Below are 16,166 nucleotides of genomic sequence, written 5' to 3'. Positions count from 1 at the left end.
CTGCATTCATGGGCAACTGTTTCTTTGGCATGTGTGAACGAGTGCTAAAAGTGCAAATTTGTCAATCATCGACTTTTGTCAGTGATGGTAGTTTAGGACCTTGTTGTCCAAGGTCTTTCAAGTGTGGACTGAGATCACCTCAATATGAAGTTTGATTCTCTGCCTACGTTAGATTGAAAATCAACCATTCATTAGTCAGGCTAAGTTGCAATGTTTTTTTTTTCCCTGTAACCAGGAAAAGCCTCCAGCACTTAACCAACAACTAGCAAAAATAAAAGATGTTGACCTCGTAACTTTGGCACTCAAGATCCCAGTAAAGTGGAAGGTTATCGGTCGACTGTTGGGTCTTGAAGAAAGCCGTATTTCTCAAATTGAGATAGACAATAAGGAAGTGTATGAACAATGCTATGCTATGTTGAAAGCTTGGGAAAGGAACCAACCAGATTCAACTGCAACATGTGAACAGTTAAAAAAGGCATTGAGTCATGAAGTTGTCATGAAAAAGGACCTAGTCCCAATTTTTTGTTATGTGAATAATTAACTGGCTGAAAATAGCGCTGATTCAATAGCCGTACCTAAGATATACTTTTAAATCTGATAAATAAATAAATAAAAGAGAGGGTCAGAGTGTAGTTTATCATAAACCAGACATGAAGAATAGAGTTGAAAATATGGAATGCAGCAGAGTATTTTCACTGATCATTTTGTAATTAGAAGTCTTAGGATATTTTGAGTTTTTTGGAGGAAATTGGATGAAACAATCTCGACTGTCATTAACGCTTCTTGATTGAAACTAAAACAAGAAATAAAGAGATATAAAATTTGTTAAATCTCACATATATTATGTAAATTCAGATCTTGATCAGAGATAATTAAAACTGCTGGGGTGGTGGGGGTCGGGGTGGGGGGAGAAGGTTACTTAATAGGCAGTCTGGGTTTGGAGTTATTGAACTGAGGTCTTTTGAGTAGACGTTTTGTAGTTACTAGGTAAATTCTGTGTGGAGGATTTTGGTGACAGCTTTTTAGGCAGTTGACAAAACAAAATAACAAAAGGCTCTCATTCTGAAGGATAGCAAATAGATTTTGCTAAATGGAAACAGGCAAAGTACATTGCAGTAATGTTTGGTATTCCCTTATGTCCAGATACCCTAATTTTATGTCTAATACACTGTATGTATTCCAGTCCAGAATGTTTCTAAGAGTGTAGATATATTTAAGCACTAGCTAGACAAATGTAATGTTTACTTGTAGAAATAGAAACAGGTAATAAAATGACCAAAATGTCTAATACTTGGCTTCGTAGAGCGGAAAAGGTGATTCTGTCTTTGGTGGATAAATCAACTTTGGAATAACTGTTTGCTGTCATTTTACTTGTGTATGTTCTTATGTGTCATGCTTAGCAGAGTAAGAAAAAGGTAAGGCTGCTTGCAGTGGATTTCTTTTGGTTTTTGTCACTTTTTAATTAGTGGCTTCAGTGTATTGGTGCATTGCGTCTTAGTCTTTTGTTAGTGGTCTTGAATAATGGTATACCACAAAAAAAGGGAGACAGTATATACAAGATGGCATGGGTACATGTGATCAAGTGACATGTCAGAACAAAACAAAGGAGTAAAATACCATACAAATGAACTTGAAGACAATGTAGCTTATGATCAGGTAGCCATTCTCTGATGGTCTGATATCAGAGCTCCTCTCATTCCTCCCACAGAAGAAAGAGAGCCAGAGCAACTGTGCACTGCTCATCTGAGAATCATTGTAAAGCTGGTCAAAAGAAATCCAATTTGTGCACAGAGCCCTGGGATAAGACAAAGTGCACTCAAGTGACCAGTATAAACTAAACAAGCTTCAAAACCTGAAAATTAAATTAAGAATACTCCTGCTTAAAATGTTGACATATTTGACAGACACCCAATGATAACAGGCCTCCCCAAATGTTATTGGGTGACTGAAGATGTTATTTAGGGTTGCCACAGGTCAAGAAATGGTCAGGGAAAAAATGAAGTTCTTTAAGGTCAGGGAATACTATTCTGAGTCAGGGAAAATAGACATTTTGAAGAGAAGTCTGGGAAAATTGAAATAATTTAACACAGCTGATTTAAGACTGTTGAAGGCTGGAAGAAATATTTGGGGTCACTGTGATCTCATCCATGTTTTACATATTAAATGAAAAAAAAAATTGTTGAAAACTTATCAGTCTTGATGAACAAGTGGAAAGGAATGCTGTATGTTGAGGCCAGAAGCCACTACTAGATCTGATGTTTTGTATTTGTTCGGTCAATGAAATATTAATTTTATTGGGGAAATGTCAGGGAATTTTGAAAGGTGATGTCTGTGGAAACCATGTCATTGTGTGTTGTTACATTTTGCAATGTTCATTTGTTTACCAATACCAAGCAGTATTCTTGGTAAGTGATACTTAAATTTATACTAAATCCCTTCACAACCCAAGCAGTAAAACAGAATTTTAGTGTTGCATCTACAAATTTCAAAGTTAATGTTAGTTCATGTTCTGCTTCAGGTTAAAATGGTCCATGCTACTATAACTTTACCTGGCTTCCACAGAACAAACCAATCAGCGGCATTGCTACAACCCAGGATAGGAAAAATAATTGAAATCCACTTGCACAGTAGACTACAAGTAGCCCCTCTTTCACTTAGTCTGTCAAGTGAGACTGTAAGTGAACCACGAGGAAAAAATTGCTGTGTGAAATCCTGGGGGCGAGACACGTGCAAAAGGAGGAATTCACATGGCCAATTTTTTCTCGTGGTTTTCTTTTGGGTCACGCATTACGGATTAAGCCAAAGAGGGACTAGTCACAGTCTACATGCCCAGTGGGCCAGTAAATTTCAGTTTTCACTTGCCCCCACTTAAATATTGCTTGCCAATGTGGCAGCCAGTATGGAAATCAGAGGACAAATGCAAACTAAGTATGCTTGGATTCCTAACTAATCCATGATTTCAACCTAATGGTTAACTAATCTTGTAATCTTAAGTTTTGAAATAGATTCTGACTGGAAATTATCATTTATCAAGCTGACATTTTTATATTGACTCACAAGACTACCGATGCTAATTTCACTTGCCCACAGGGCCACTGAACTTGCCCAAGAGCAAAATTTACTTGCCCAGGGCAATCAGACCTGGGTTTTTTCCTGCCTTTCTGTGTTTACTCCACTGAGTGTCCACCCCGCACCCCCCCCCCCCTCCAAGTAAGCACCGCCCCTGATTAAGCAGCACTTGTCAGAGCAAAAATATTTTTAAGGCACTTCCCTCAAGTGAGTGCCTTATTCATTCACCTCAATGTGGCACTTTATAAGAGCATCAGAATGAATTGTTCGAGGGGTCTAACTCAAAACAAGTACAACTACAACTCAATCTACACCAGCCTCAGAAATTTATTCTTTTGGATTACAATTTTTTTCAGTTCGAAGGTCATATTTTGTTGTTAACATTTACCAATGTTACGATTCTTTGCAGAGTGCAGACCTCAAATAAGTGCCCCCCAAAAAGCACTACAAAATTCAAGGGGGGTTCAATCGTTACTACTGTCAGTAGTGTTTCATTGTAGCATAAAGGAAGATACTGTTAATAATGAAGTGTTGTTCACAGGATTCATGGACACTTTTGTCCACAAAATTTAAGATGTCCTAATGTCCAGACTTCTACAAGCACACTTCCCAAAATTTAACCCCAAAGCACTGTTAGCACTACAAACAGTAACACTGCTGCATTGTGGAGACGGCAGTTATGCCAGCTGTAGGGTAGAGAATAGATCTGCAGTTGAACATTTTGGCCAAGCTAGAATTTACACAAAATTTGACTAAGGCCAGAATTCACAAACAAAATTATCACACCAAACACTTGTTTCAGCTCCAAGTCTCACTTTTTTCTAGACTTAAAATATTTTGCTCCATACTTTTTCCAGGTCTGGTTAACTAGTTTGCCAATTGCCATAAATTTTCAAGAATCTTTGAATCTGTTATGAACACTGTTGTTTAAATGTCCAATGTACTTGACATGATAATGCATAAAACAGCATAACTTGACAATGTACTAACATTACTTTTTATTTATGTCAGTTCCATTACTAGAGACATTATTCTCTGTACAGCGTATTCCACACTAAACAGTCCAACATTATTACATAAAATAACTAGAAACAAAAAGGTACAAATTGCAAAAGAGTCCAAATTACACATGCACTCAAGCACATCTTGTCCCATCTGTAAAAATCACGAAAAATGTTACAATTCACTCAGTAATTCACAGCTACAAACATGTCAGTCCACAAATTTACTCCTTGAAGCGGATGCTGATGTACAACTTCTTGAACTCGTCAAAGCCAGCAAGCACGCCAGCGCCAGCCATGCCACGCAGAATGTTAGCACCAGCTCCCTTCATCAATGACATGAAGCCCTCGTTCTTGAGAATCTGGACTGTGCAATCAATTGAACCCCGGTACTTGACAGCTTCTCCTGATGTCATCATCATACGACGACGGATGGTGTCAATGGGATAGGACATCAAACCTGCGGAAACTGTTACACCATACCCAAGGACAAATGACATGATGAGACCAGCATCCTCGCCCAGCAGCAATGGCTTCAGGGTGTCGTAGAGACCAAAGTAGAAGCCACGGTACACCACAATACCCACACAGGAGATGACAAAGCCCCTGTATAGACCAGCAATACCATCTGACTTCAGTGTCTTGCGGTACACGTCAATGATGCCATTGAACTGCCTCTCGCCACCTTTGGAGCCTGCCTTTGCGTCATTGGCTAACCTTGTTCGGCAGTAATCCAAGGAGTACACAAACAAGAGAGACATGGCACCAGCAGCACCACCAGAGGCGATATTCTTGCTAAATTTGATGGTATATGTATCAGTTTTCTTGGGTTTGAAAAGAGCCTTTATCTGATCTTTGAATGCAAAGTTCAGGGCTTGTGTTGGGAAGTAACGGATGCAATTAGCAAGGTTACCTGTGAGACAGAAACAAAACGAACACATTACTTGAAGAGGAATTAAGCAAAGACAACATAATTAGGACACGAACATAGAAACTTTGATACCTAGCATCGTATTGCAGGTTTTTTTGGAAAACTTTTACACTGTTGATGGGCTTTTTCCACGGTTGCAAATGAACCAAGTTTCACATTTGGAACAAACCAATCAAATCTGCACTTTTGATGGAGTTTACCCTCCCCCTCTTCCTAATTTTGGTCACTTTCACACCCTTAGCCTTTGAGTGCCTCCCAAGCTTTTCATTCGCTGGCCTCTCACATGCTTGAGAAGGGATTGATTGCTATGGATTTTGCAACCACTCACCTCTCCAAAATGAAAGGAAGCCCTCTGCTTTGTACGTTCTAGCTGTGCAGTCGATAACACCCTTATATGGGGTATCTAGACGTCCTGCCTTTAACATCTCATCTTGATTTTGAACAAGAAGCTTCACTCGTTCAATTGGGGCAGCAGCAGTTTTGGAAATGATAGCTGCGGCACCACTCAGTCCAAAGTTTTCTACGAAATGGAGCTGTTTTTCACTAGTTGCTACCTTTGCCATCTGCAAGAGATATGTTTGGAGCTGGTAAGATTCCTTGAAGATTGTGGAATTGTTTTATATCTTTTTGAAACTTCAAGTTTAATCTTAACAAAAAGTTAAAAGCACTGCTTGTTACATAGAAAAACTTTTCAGTTTATTATCCAAATATTTCTGATTGTAGCAATATTAGAAAGGATTTACATCTAACTTTTTCCAAGTGACTACACTGAATACTATAACCCACATACTATCCCTAGGCCCAAGTTGTTGCAAGTACAAATTTTGATGTTCCTAAATTCTTTAGGTTTAAAATAATAATTAAGCTGATGACAATTAATTGGCATTCCTTCATCTCCCAGATTGACCAAAGTAACGTTCAATGCAGAACAGACAAACACAGGCCTAAACTTATTTCTTAATTAATCAACTGAAGGAGTAATGCATCTTGTGTAAAACATGTTCAATACGTCTGGACAGAAAGATCAGGTTGAATTCTAAAAGCAAATACTGTATGCAGATAAGACACCACTTCCAAAAAGATGTCGATATAATAATTGATTAGCATCAAACAAAAGAAACGTTCCAAGCTGGGCAATACAGCAATTATCAATACTGGATTCGGCAAACGCGAGTAAAGTTCCAATTCTTGCTGAAATTTACGAAGCCACGTGACCCATCACGTTGAAAAGTATTCGACCGGCGAAGGCAGAAATCAAGTAAAGGCATTTCAACTCCTTTGAACACAGCAGTGTAAGACGTTCTTCGAAGTGAATATTTCTTTTTAAACTAGACAGACTACCAAGTATTCGAGAAATCTGCGTACGGAAATTATGGCGGGTGACGCTCTCTAATATCAGAATTGAAAACGGCAAGTTTCCCAAGTTAATTCCCCCCATCGCTACAAAACAGCGATTCCAAAGCATTACAGAGACCCAAGGATGAGATTGTCACTTACTTTGAATATCCTAAAGAAGTGATTCAACCAAGAGTGCACAACACTTCACTAACATTCAGGACCCGACCGGCGAAATCCTTGAAGCTTCGTTGTAAAGGAAGATCAAAGGTGGAAGAACGCATGTAAGCCACGCATGACTCGCCTGATTGGTCGAATTTGTACACGTGACTACATTGGCCTGGATTGGAACTGAAGGAAGGAACGCCTGGTTGATATTGCGTTGAATATGTTCAACAAATTACACGTTTTAATACAGTGACAGGTACGCAATTTATAGTGAATCTATCTTATTATCTTGAGATGCTAGATTACCGTCGGAGGGAAGACAGGGGTAAATGCTTCTGACTGGATACATGTCAGTTTCGTGCTGAACGGATCGAAAGTATAAAATGATATATGGGTAGCATTACTTTAGAGCATACTCAAATTCTAGTGATACTGTTAGCCTGCTTTTGTCTATATCACCAGTACTATGTTTAAGCAATACCTCAAATAGCATCAAAGATTATCGCTTGTTCCCCAATGTACGCAAATGCAATTTAGATTCTCGTATATATCTTGACAGCCACACCCCCAAAGCCGGTCAAATGCCATAAGAAGAACGCTGAAACGGCGGTTTTAGATAAATCCTCTGATGAATCATGAGAACCTTGTTAAGGTAGTGGAGCAAAATTAATCTCAAAAATAAAACATTAAGAACCCCAAAAGATAAGAGCTCCTTTGTGGCCAGGCAGGCATTTTGAGACTTCATTTTGAATTTATTGTGTGACAGGATGCCAGGTTACCTTATTACATGATATTTTTGCGACACTTTTATTTCGCGATTTTGAGGTGGGCATATTTCATGACACTTAAATTCCGCAATTTTGCTAAAATTTTGTATTCTAAATCACTTTAATTTCACGTTTAACAGCAACACACAATTTATTTCCTTGGCAATGTTACATATAAACATGTCCTTGAATTCAGTAAACTGACTTTATCAAAGGTACAATAACGTCAAAAGTAACAAAAACACAATGGCAGGACTACATGTCAGCAGTAACATAATGTGAATCACTTAATTTTCGCATCATGTTATGTTTGTGACACTTATTGTTTGGGTCACTTTAATTTCACCATTTTTTTTAAAATGCGAAATTTGTGAAATTAATGTGTCACGAAAGTTTCATGTAATTAAGGTATTTTGGTGACTCCTAAAACCCTTGCTACACCTTAGAAGACCCAGGCTCAGGTCCTCCTCATGTGGGAGTCCCCCCTCTGCCCCTCTCCCCCCCCCCCCCCCCCTCCAATGGCCTCCTGGGTTCCTCTACCTTAATGAGAATTCATACATCCAGTTTATAGTGGAAGATGGGAGGGGCAGTGGAGGGCCTCGATTTTGTTTGGAATCAAGAGGTAGTTTTTCTTTCTTCATGGAACCTAGATAAAAAAAGCCTATTTCTGTTCCTATAGGGTTTCTTGTTCAAGTAATATGGGGCACACATCTGTACCTAATCATATGTTCTCATTCGCACTGACCACTTCAATTAATCTTTCCAAGTCATAACTCCAGTACCCGGCATATTTCTAGGAAAGGCTACTTGGGTCAGGATGCAATATAATAGAGTCCTAGAGTCTTCCCTTCTCTGTCTTGGAATCTTGAAGCCCTAAGCCCTATTCTTTGCCACCTAGAATATAGACTGCCATTAGCACATTAAATTTTCCATAGATTTGATTTGAAGGTTACTGTGCTGTCCATACGATGAAAAAGCTGAAGAAGTCAATCCTGTTTCCAAGATTACCCAAGTCAGATGATGTAAGGCCAGAGAAAAATGCAATTATTTCCTCTTTGTTTTATGCAACTCTAATCTAGCTGTGTTTTTTGAAAATCAACAACTTTCGCTGGTGATTGCTAACATTCTTTGCAGGCTCCTTTCAATCATGAAGTTAATCTAACTGACCTTGACAAGATTTACCTTCTCCTTGCTGAGGAAAACCTCAAAGACAGTTTCAATGTGCTGTGCTATGACCTGCAAATCCATTCCCTTGCTGATCTGAGTAAACTTGATGATGAAAAATTGAAAAGATTCAGACTTCTACCTAACTTTGCAAAGGACCGACTGAGACAGCTGCCAGAAAAAGCAAAAACAACTGATTTTGTTTATTTGGCAAAGGTAGTGTACCATTTTGTTTGTTTACAGTCACAGTTGGGGGACAGGGAGTCAGAACTTCCTGCTTGTCATACGCTGCTCTCCCTTATTGTGTACCTTTACCTGCTATCTCCCCCTCTTTTCCATCTTGCTCCCATCTCCTTGTAAATTAGCAGACTCTTAACAAATAATTTTAGTCATTAAGTTGTGCAATTCTTAGGCGTTTCTGAGTGAAAGTCAAAGAACAATTTGGGTGCCTGTCTTAATTATTAAATTGCAAAAGTTAGTGTTTTGCTTCTGCCCTCTTGGAATTCCTGCGTCCTGCCATTTCTCCTTCTGCTTGCTGAACCCCTCTTGCCCCTTATTCACCCAGAATCCCACCCCCCCCCCCTGCCCCTCCTTCCACGTTATGAGCAGTTGAGCTTTCCTGACTGTTTTATTCTAGAATAATATCTGTACCTCTATCAAGGTAGGGTGTTGTTGTTATTGACCCCTCCCATCTGTTTGAAAATTCCAGTCTCATCTCCTATTTTCCATATAAAAATTTTGGACCATTTCCAGTTGTTTGTTCATGATAATTATGTGGGAAAACAGTGAAGGAATGAATGAATGAATAACTTTATTATCGTGTCAAAAACTTCTAGCTTACTGTAAACAGTAAGCTAATCGTGGACACCTGTATATACTAATAATAATTATAAAATGGCTATCCTTGAAAACATACAGGACATAGTTAATTAATTACAGCACAAAAAATAGTGATACAAAGAATGACAAGACAGGGCTTATCATAATTATGTATACTAAACTATTTTGTTTTCTAGAAACATGGAAAGCTCCCATACAAGGCACAGTTAGAATCCCATGGAGTGCCATTTATTTCTGTGAATGATATTCAAGTTATAAAGAAGACTGCAACAGGACCAGTATCAGGAACTGTGCTTAAAGCTATTTGGACAAAGCCGGATGGAGAGAAGGTGCGATCAGCATGTGTACTGTTACACTGATTTGGTGATAACCTGCTCCATGCTCTTGAATTTTGAGGGAAAATACAAGAACTAAATTACGGGTTAGTGGTTGGATCAGAAAAAAGCTGCAAACATTTCTCACTGTCTCTGAATGTGTTTTCCCAGAGGTCAAGCTAAAGGGGTTATGATCATTGTGTTTCAGCAAAAAGTGATGGAGGACGTCAAGTGTCACCAACCTCTCATTATTTGGGTCATCTTTGTATCCTGACTAATTATTATGCAGTCCCTTCAGGGATACACTTAGGTAGCAATCATTAAGTGGTGACTCTGCCAATGTGGCTAGATTTGAGAGGCTCTTTCAATTCTTGATTAAATCAACAGAGTTTCTTAACAAGTGCTTCTTAGAGAAGTTGCCTTTTCATTCAATTTAGGGTTACTTTTAATTAGTATGGCCTTAGTTGATTAACAAGGGTTTTCATTAACTATGCAGATCCAAGTGGCATTGAGATATGATCGAGGCCAGTCCCAAAGGAAGCATTTCCTTCACGAGGCCGAGTTAGCAACTTCATTGAATCACGAGAACATCCTTCATCTTTATGGAGTCGTTTTACCAGGATTGTACACCGATTCTGTTGCTCTGGTAATGAAATACATGTCAGTGTAGCCTCTTCCAGGCATTCAGTTGGTTGGGGTGCAGCTGGTGGGAAAACCATGAGCAAGGAAAAAAACAAATAGAAGGAGAGGTGCAGCGTACATGTAGGAAGGCGAGGGAATACCTGTAAACGTTCTTACCAAATATCCTTCTGCCCACTTATAGACTGCCTGAAGGAACCAAAACATGACTACTCCTCTTTCCTTTTCGCGCTTGCTGTTTTTGCGCTGCACCCCAACTAAATGAATGCCTGGCCTGGCCTGCAATATTCTGCCAATCATGAAACAGCATCCTACATGTAAATAGTGATTTTTCATCAGGCTGTAGTTAAGATTGTCACTCTTTCTGTTTTAGGATGAGTAGATCACTGTGATTCAGGGGTTTCATAATTGTTTTCAGTAGGAAGGCAAATAAAACCTTTTTGAACTGAACTTCTTTATAAGAAAACCTACCTCTAAATGGTCAAACCAGGCAGGAAAAATTGTCCTTTACAACCCAACCCTTTTTGAAACCCCTGGTGATTAGCTCACAGATCATTACAAAAGACAGAAGAAACAGATAATTAATTATTATAATATATTGTTATTCTTTAAGCAATAGTCATCATATTCTATCCACAGGTCACAGATTTTGCAAAGTATGGAAACATCCTTGAAGCCAGGTCGCACCTTATCATGTCAGTGGTCAATGTAATTCAAATGGTCACTCAGATTGCATCAGCCTTGGAATATCTTGGTAGTAAAGATCTCGTGCACTTGAGGTTAAACTCTACCTCCATATTTGTGGTAGCACCTGGCAAGGTACATGACTTATGGTTCAGTGTATATCAAAAGTTATGATTTTAATTTGATCAGTAGAGGTGGCGAATGGTCCTTCAAAAACCATAGGTCTTGCAAGATTTTTTTGTCGAATTTCATGGGTATTGCAGTCTCCTTCTTTAGTGGTTATGTGTGTCTTGCAGTCTTGATTGTTCACAAAGCTGTCTCACAGTTTGTTTGTTTGTTTGTTTGTTTGTTTGTTTTCATAAAAATTAATGATGTCTAAACATCTTGAGCTCATGTTTAAAACACTTTGAAGTCTCCATCTTGCAATTGAAGAAGTCAAAATGTCTTGGGCCTGCAAAGAAAAATGCCAGTCTGCCTTTCTTACAAAGTCTTGCATTTACCATTGACCACCCCTTTCAGTCGTAAGCCACAAAGGAAGTACGCCGAGCATGGGCAGGGTGGAGAGAGGCAGAGCAGAGCCAAGCAGAGCAGAGTAGAGGTAGTGTGCAGTATCATAGCATAGTGTACAATACAGTAGCGTAGCATACACTGGAGCGGAGCAGAGCAGAGTAGAGCAGAGTAGAAGTAGTGTAAAGTATCGTAGCATAGCGTACAGTACAGTAGCGTAGCGAACACAGGAGCAGAGTAGAGGTAGTGTAAAGTATCATAGCATGGCGTACAGTACAGTAGCGTAGCCTACACAGGAGCAGAGCAGAGTAGAGCAGAGTAGAGGTAGTGTACAGTATCGTAGCGTAGTGTACAGTACAGCAGTGTAGAGTAAATAAGAGTAGAGTAGAGTAGAAAGTACAGTACAGTAGAGTACAGTAAAGTAGACTAGGAGTACTTACAGGGCTACGTGGAAGCAGTTGAGTACAGTACTGGCAGAAAAACACCACTGAAAGTTTTCAGACTTTTTTGCGACACATTTGCATAGTTTAGGAGGATAATTTGTAAAGATTGCCCACATTTGCATAATTTTCTAAATCAATTCTGTCCGTTATGCAATAAATTGATATCAGTTGTCAATTAAAAGTGGCTATTTAATAATATACGTAATACAGTATGGACTTAAAGTGACCTATTATTGACTTGCAGATCAAACTGGGAGGTCTGTGGGGATGTTTCCGACGGGACCAGATGGATGAGTTAGTTAATATGTTATGAATCATCATGTACATAATTTTGTATTACAGTTGCATTGATTTGCATCAATTTGCCATTATACAGTGGCAAAGAACTTCACATTGACCAGCCAGTATTATTGATATTATCATTGTTATGTATTTTATTGTAAAACATTTTTTTAATTAGTGTTTTTGAAAAGATATATTTTTTAGAAAATCATGATGTGAACATGTTATTAGTGGACACTTCCTCGTGGCCTCAGCCACGTTTACATGTAGCTTTTTCTGGATGCTTTTAAGTGCTATTATTATCAATAATACTAATAATTATTATTGTAACCATGATGTCTGAGTTAGCTATTTATTAACTTGAAGTTGATAAACATAAAGGTAAATGAGTTACCATGATAGCAAGTTAGTGATGAAGCCGTTGTTTCAAGCAGAAGCCATTTTTCAGTTCAGAGTCCCACTTGCCAGCTGATGCAGCACAGTAGTTTCTTTGGAAACCTATACCTGTTATGTTGTTTCCTCGTGATGTTAGGGACTTTCCAGATCTTAGTTCTTTTCCAATGGAGGTGAATAGGGAGGGTACATAAATCTGACAATCTGTGCTATTTTTTTGCCAAATCAGTCGATCTGCCAATGTTTTCGTTCAAATTTGGCATAGTTTCACTGCAGGTGTTGTCCGCACTTGTCCTTTATTGTGCTGGCAACAAGAAATAATCCGGCTGACTATAAACGCATCTAGTCTGGTGTAAATGACACAAAATCGAACTCTCTTTTATCATGTGATTTTTTATGACATCACTCAGGGAAACGTAAGGTGTTTGCTTTTGCCTTCCCCCTTGGGAGTACGTGCACACAGCTATGCACGGCACCAAAGGCCATGGTTTTGAGCCATTTTTGGTCTGAAATAGGGTATAAAATTTGGCCATTTTGGTCTGCAATAGGGCATGGTTTGTATGCACTGATTAACAATAACGTATAATTCTTAGAAGAAACTATTACAGGTGATTGGCCCCTGCTATTACAGAGCCCACCTTGCACCTGGCTATTATCATTGTTGGTATTCATCCACGATCTGTCATATTTTTATTAGAAATGCATGAATCCACTTAATTTATTGCAAAAGCTGTGCACTTTTGATGGCCTGATCCGTCGATCCACAAACCTGTTCACTCCCTCTTTTCCTTAGTTGGTAGTGTGTTGATTGATTGTAGACAGGCAAGTCATAGTTCAAGGCATCTACTTGTTGTTTTGTAGTTTCTCCTCTTACTTAGTGATACTTACTTGCTTATTATCAAAGATTTGATTGGAAAGGGCATGCAACTGACACTATTTAGATACTTACGTTCATGTAACTTCTTTCTGTTGTAGGTCTCAACATGGTAAAAAATTTAATGCTTTCACAAACAACGACGTGGTTTCTTGGTTTGCGCAAACTGCTAAAGAATTATTTCGTCATCTTGCATTTAGTAAGGATAACTTATCCGCCTTGAAAGGAGAGGTACTTATAATCTTTTATGTCCATTTTATCTGTTTGTACACTAAAGAGTGGATGTTCCTATTTGCTTGGAAGTTCTTTTACATTTGTGTTAGATAAACTCTAGGATTAGTCAGAAAAAGAGAACAAAATCAGAGGCAATTTTTGTCATTGCTGTTTTCTGTAAACATCATCCTTAGAATTTCCTATTTCAGTGTCCATTCAAAATTATCACAACATGAATTTGGGTTGTTGAGTGGCAGTTTTCGTTTACACACTATAAAGATGTGGTTTGTGTGGTGAAGAAATGTTCATCACAGTTGTACAAAGGAGATGATGAGATGAATATGAAATGGGTATAAAAGTGTGAGACGTTGCAGTTTACTAAAGGTTTAAGAAATTAATTATAATGACAAGACTTGCAAGGAACAACACTGCTGGGTGGCAAGCTTTGCCATCTATCATCCTTTCAAATAGTTAAAATTTCTAAACAATCAAACTGTCCTAAAATCTCGCACTAAAACATCTGTGACCAGAAAATTGAAAATCTTACTAATTTCATCATTCTCTTTTCTTTTCTTGGTATCTATCTCATACCCAGACTTTTAGCCAGATGGGTGTCCAGGCATCCTGTGGACAGCCACTTTTAAATTTTTTTTTTGTATGTTTGATATGTTGCTTTATAAATTGTTGTTCATTTGAGCAGGTCCTAGCCCATTGCCAAATCCTGGCTAGAAGCCCACTCATACCTCAAACATTTTTTGATTGACAAATTCATGTGACATGGTCAGGCAAATGGCCCATTGTATGTATTGCAAATGTCTGCTGCACCGAAATAAATGAGACTTGGTGCCTTGCATTTTAAACTTAATCATGTACACCCATGCTTAGGAACTCTGTTTTGCTTCTTTTCCACTGATAGGTAATTTATAACGACCTTTCTCCTGATTTGCTGAAGAATTTGTTTGATCAGTGCTGCGTAAAAGTTGCAAAGAACAGACCAACACTGTCTCATGTTGTAAAAACTCTGTCAGTGAGTAGACTTGATTTTATTGTGCTGTAAGCATATACTTTCAGTCCACTGAAGTATATGCAATCACTCTCAATGCCTTTAAACATTTATACAGTGTAATGTTATTGTATACTTTGTTGCAAGATGTACTGTGGTAGCCACATATTGTATACCATAAAATGTGTTCTAGTTAAAAAGGTTGTAAGGCTCATTTATTTGTAATATCCTGGAATAAGATCATGTTCAGTGGCTATTTTACTCTCAGAAGAAGCCAAAATGGGAAATTCACAATCTGCTAGAATAAGAATAGTTGTCACAAAGGAATGCCTTCTCGCATCGTTTCAGTCATTCTTGTAAAGGATTGGCCATAAGTTAAGATTACAGTATACCTTCAGATCGGCAATTTTCTTCAAATTTGGATTTTTGGTTCAAAGTAATGGTCGAAGAGTAATCTCTAATTTCTGAAAACAAAATTGAAAAAAACTCAATATTGGCAGAGAAATGGAGGTTTTACGTTACGGCCAGAAGTAAAAGTTCCCTCTTGATTGACAGCCCTATAACGTTTACGCAATCAACCGAGACTACTTTCGCGGGAATATATGGATACCACGAATTGGCTGGCTACTCAGATCCAAGCATTTTTCGTATTAGATGTAATTCTATTAAGTTATAAGTAAACATGGACCACGGAAAACTCTGTTTACCAGTTTGAAAAAGCGAAGAACGAATGAAAACACATCAATGAGTGAAGAAGCGAAAGTTGGCCTCGCGGATGAAGCTATAGCTATCGTATCAAGCGGGCAAAAAGATCGAGTCAAGAGTAGAGAAAGATTCTGTAAAAATTTGGGAACTCAACAGCTATAACAGCGACGTGTACATTGACTCTTTTGTTGAGTCCGATACCGATGAATCGCCCAACTCATTGAGATCCATTGGAATATTATCCATGCACATTTGCTCCGCCGCGCTTTCTTTTGTTCAGTTTGTTCTCGTCACCCAGCCACTCTAGCGTTCGTATCCTTTTTCGTCTTCCCCATTTTGCCAGGCCAGCTTCAAGAAAAACCGAGCTACAGAAAAATTATCTCTCCGCCTTGAGCGCATTGCAAAACACGAGGGTTTTTCGAGATTCACGCGTAAATTTCACCACGAGTTAATGGTAGTAAATTTTCCAAGCGCTGATTGGCTCAGTGATCTGAGAACCCAGTTGAAGGCGTTTGTGGGCGGAGTTTGTTTGTGAAGCAAGAAATTTTTCTTAGCGCTGTTTTCTCGAATAAATTTTTTCGCTTGAAGCAGACACTTTAAAGAGTTACAACTCAAAGGGGATTTGTTTGATTGCCCTCAAATTTGGACAGTAGCTAGATTAACATAAAAAAAAACAAAATGTGTCTGCGAATTCTTTATTTCAAAATATTTTTTCTCCGAGAGCAATTTTTGTACGATCACTTCATTTTTTAAATCCTATTTTGAAAATGTTCTGTAACTTTTTACTGCAATCGAATGTGGCAAAACGCAGACACGCTTTTTTAGCGCTTTTTG

The 16,166-nt window shown here is 38.5% G+C and overlaps 3 protein-coding genes across 7 annotated transcripts in view; 2 read left to right on the top strand and 1 right to left on the bottom strand.

Moving 5' to 3' along the window:
* Nucleotides 1-3,199, top strand: part of LOC145496849 (uncharacterized) — a 30,493-nt gene extending 27,294 nt beyond the window's left edge. For both annotated transcript variants that reach the window (XM_081476610.1, XM_081476609.1), the window contains exon 14: nt 236-3,199. In XM_081476610.1, the coding sequence (XP_081332736.1) occupies nt 236-541 (306 nt within the window). In that variant the 3' untranslated portion in view covers nt 542-3,199. The remainder of the gene's footprint in view (nt 1-235) is intronic.
* Nucleotides 3,200-3,202: 3 nt separating this feature from the next.
* Nucleotides 3,203-6,607, bottom strand: LOC145496857 (uncharacterized). Its single transcript, XM_081476620.1, has 3 exons — nt 6,499-6,607; nt 5,330-5,564; nt 3,203-4,983 (listed from the first exon to the last, which is right to left on the bottom strand). Exons 2-3 carry the CDS (start codon nt 5,562-5,564, stop codon nt 4,295-4,297), a joined length of 924 nt encoding a protein of 307 aa, XP_081332746.1. The 5' UTR covers nt 6,499-6,607; the 3' UTR covers nt 3,203-4,294.
* Nucleotides 6,608-6,712: 105 nt separating this feature from the next.
* Nucleotides 6,713-16,166, top strand: part of LOC145496848 (uncharacterized) — a 21,678-nt gene continuing 12,224 nt past the window's right edge. The window contains exons 1-9 of one of the 4 annotated variants that reach the window (XM_081476605.1): nt 6,713-6,760; nt 8,207-8,293; nt 8,406-8,651; nt 9,452-9,604; nt 10,086-10,235; nt 10,868-11,047; nt 12,107-12,156; nt 13,513-13,642; nt 14,541-14,651. In XM_081476605.1, coding sequence (XP_081332731.1) covers nt 8,240-8,293; nt 8,406-8,651; nt 9,452-9,604; nt 10,086-10,235; nt 10,868-11,047; nt 12,107-12,156; nt 13,513-13,642; nt 14,541-14,651 — 1,074 coding nt within the window. In that variant the 5' untranslated portion in view covers nt 6,713-6,760; nt 8,207-8,239. The other 3 variants (XM_081476606.1, XM_081476607.1, XM_081476608.1) reach the window with 3 other exon arrangements.

Source organism: Orbicella franksi, chromosome 9, assembly GCF_964199315.1.
Source record: "Orbicella franksi chromosome 9, jaOrbFran1.1, whole genome shotgun sequence".
Taxonomy (NCBI): domain Eukaryota; kingdom Metazoa; phylum Cnidaria; class Anthozoa; order Scleractinia; family Merulinidae; genus Orbicella; species Orbicella franksi.
This window is presented reverse-complemented; position numbering and strand designations above follow the sequence as displayed.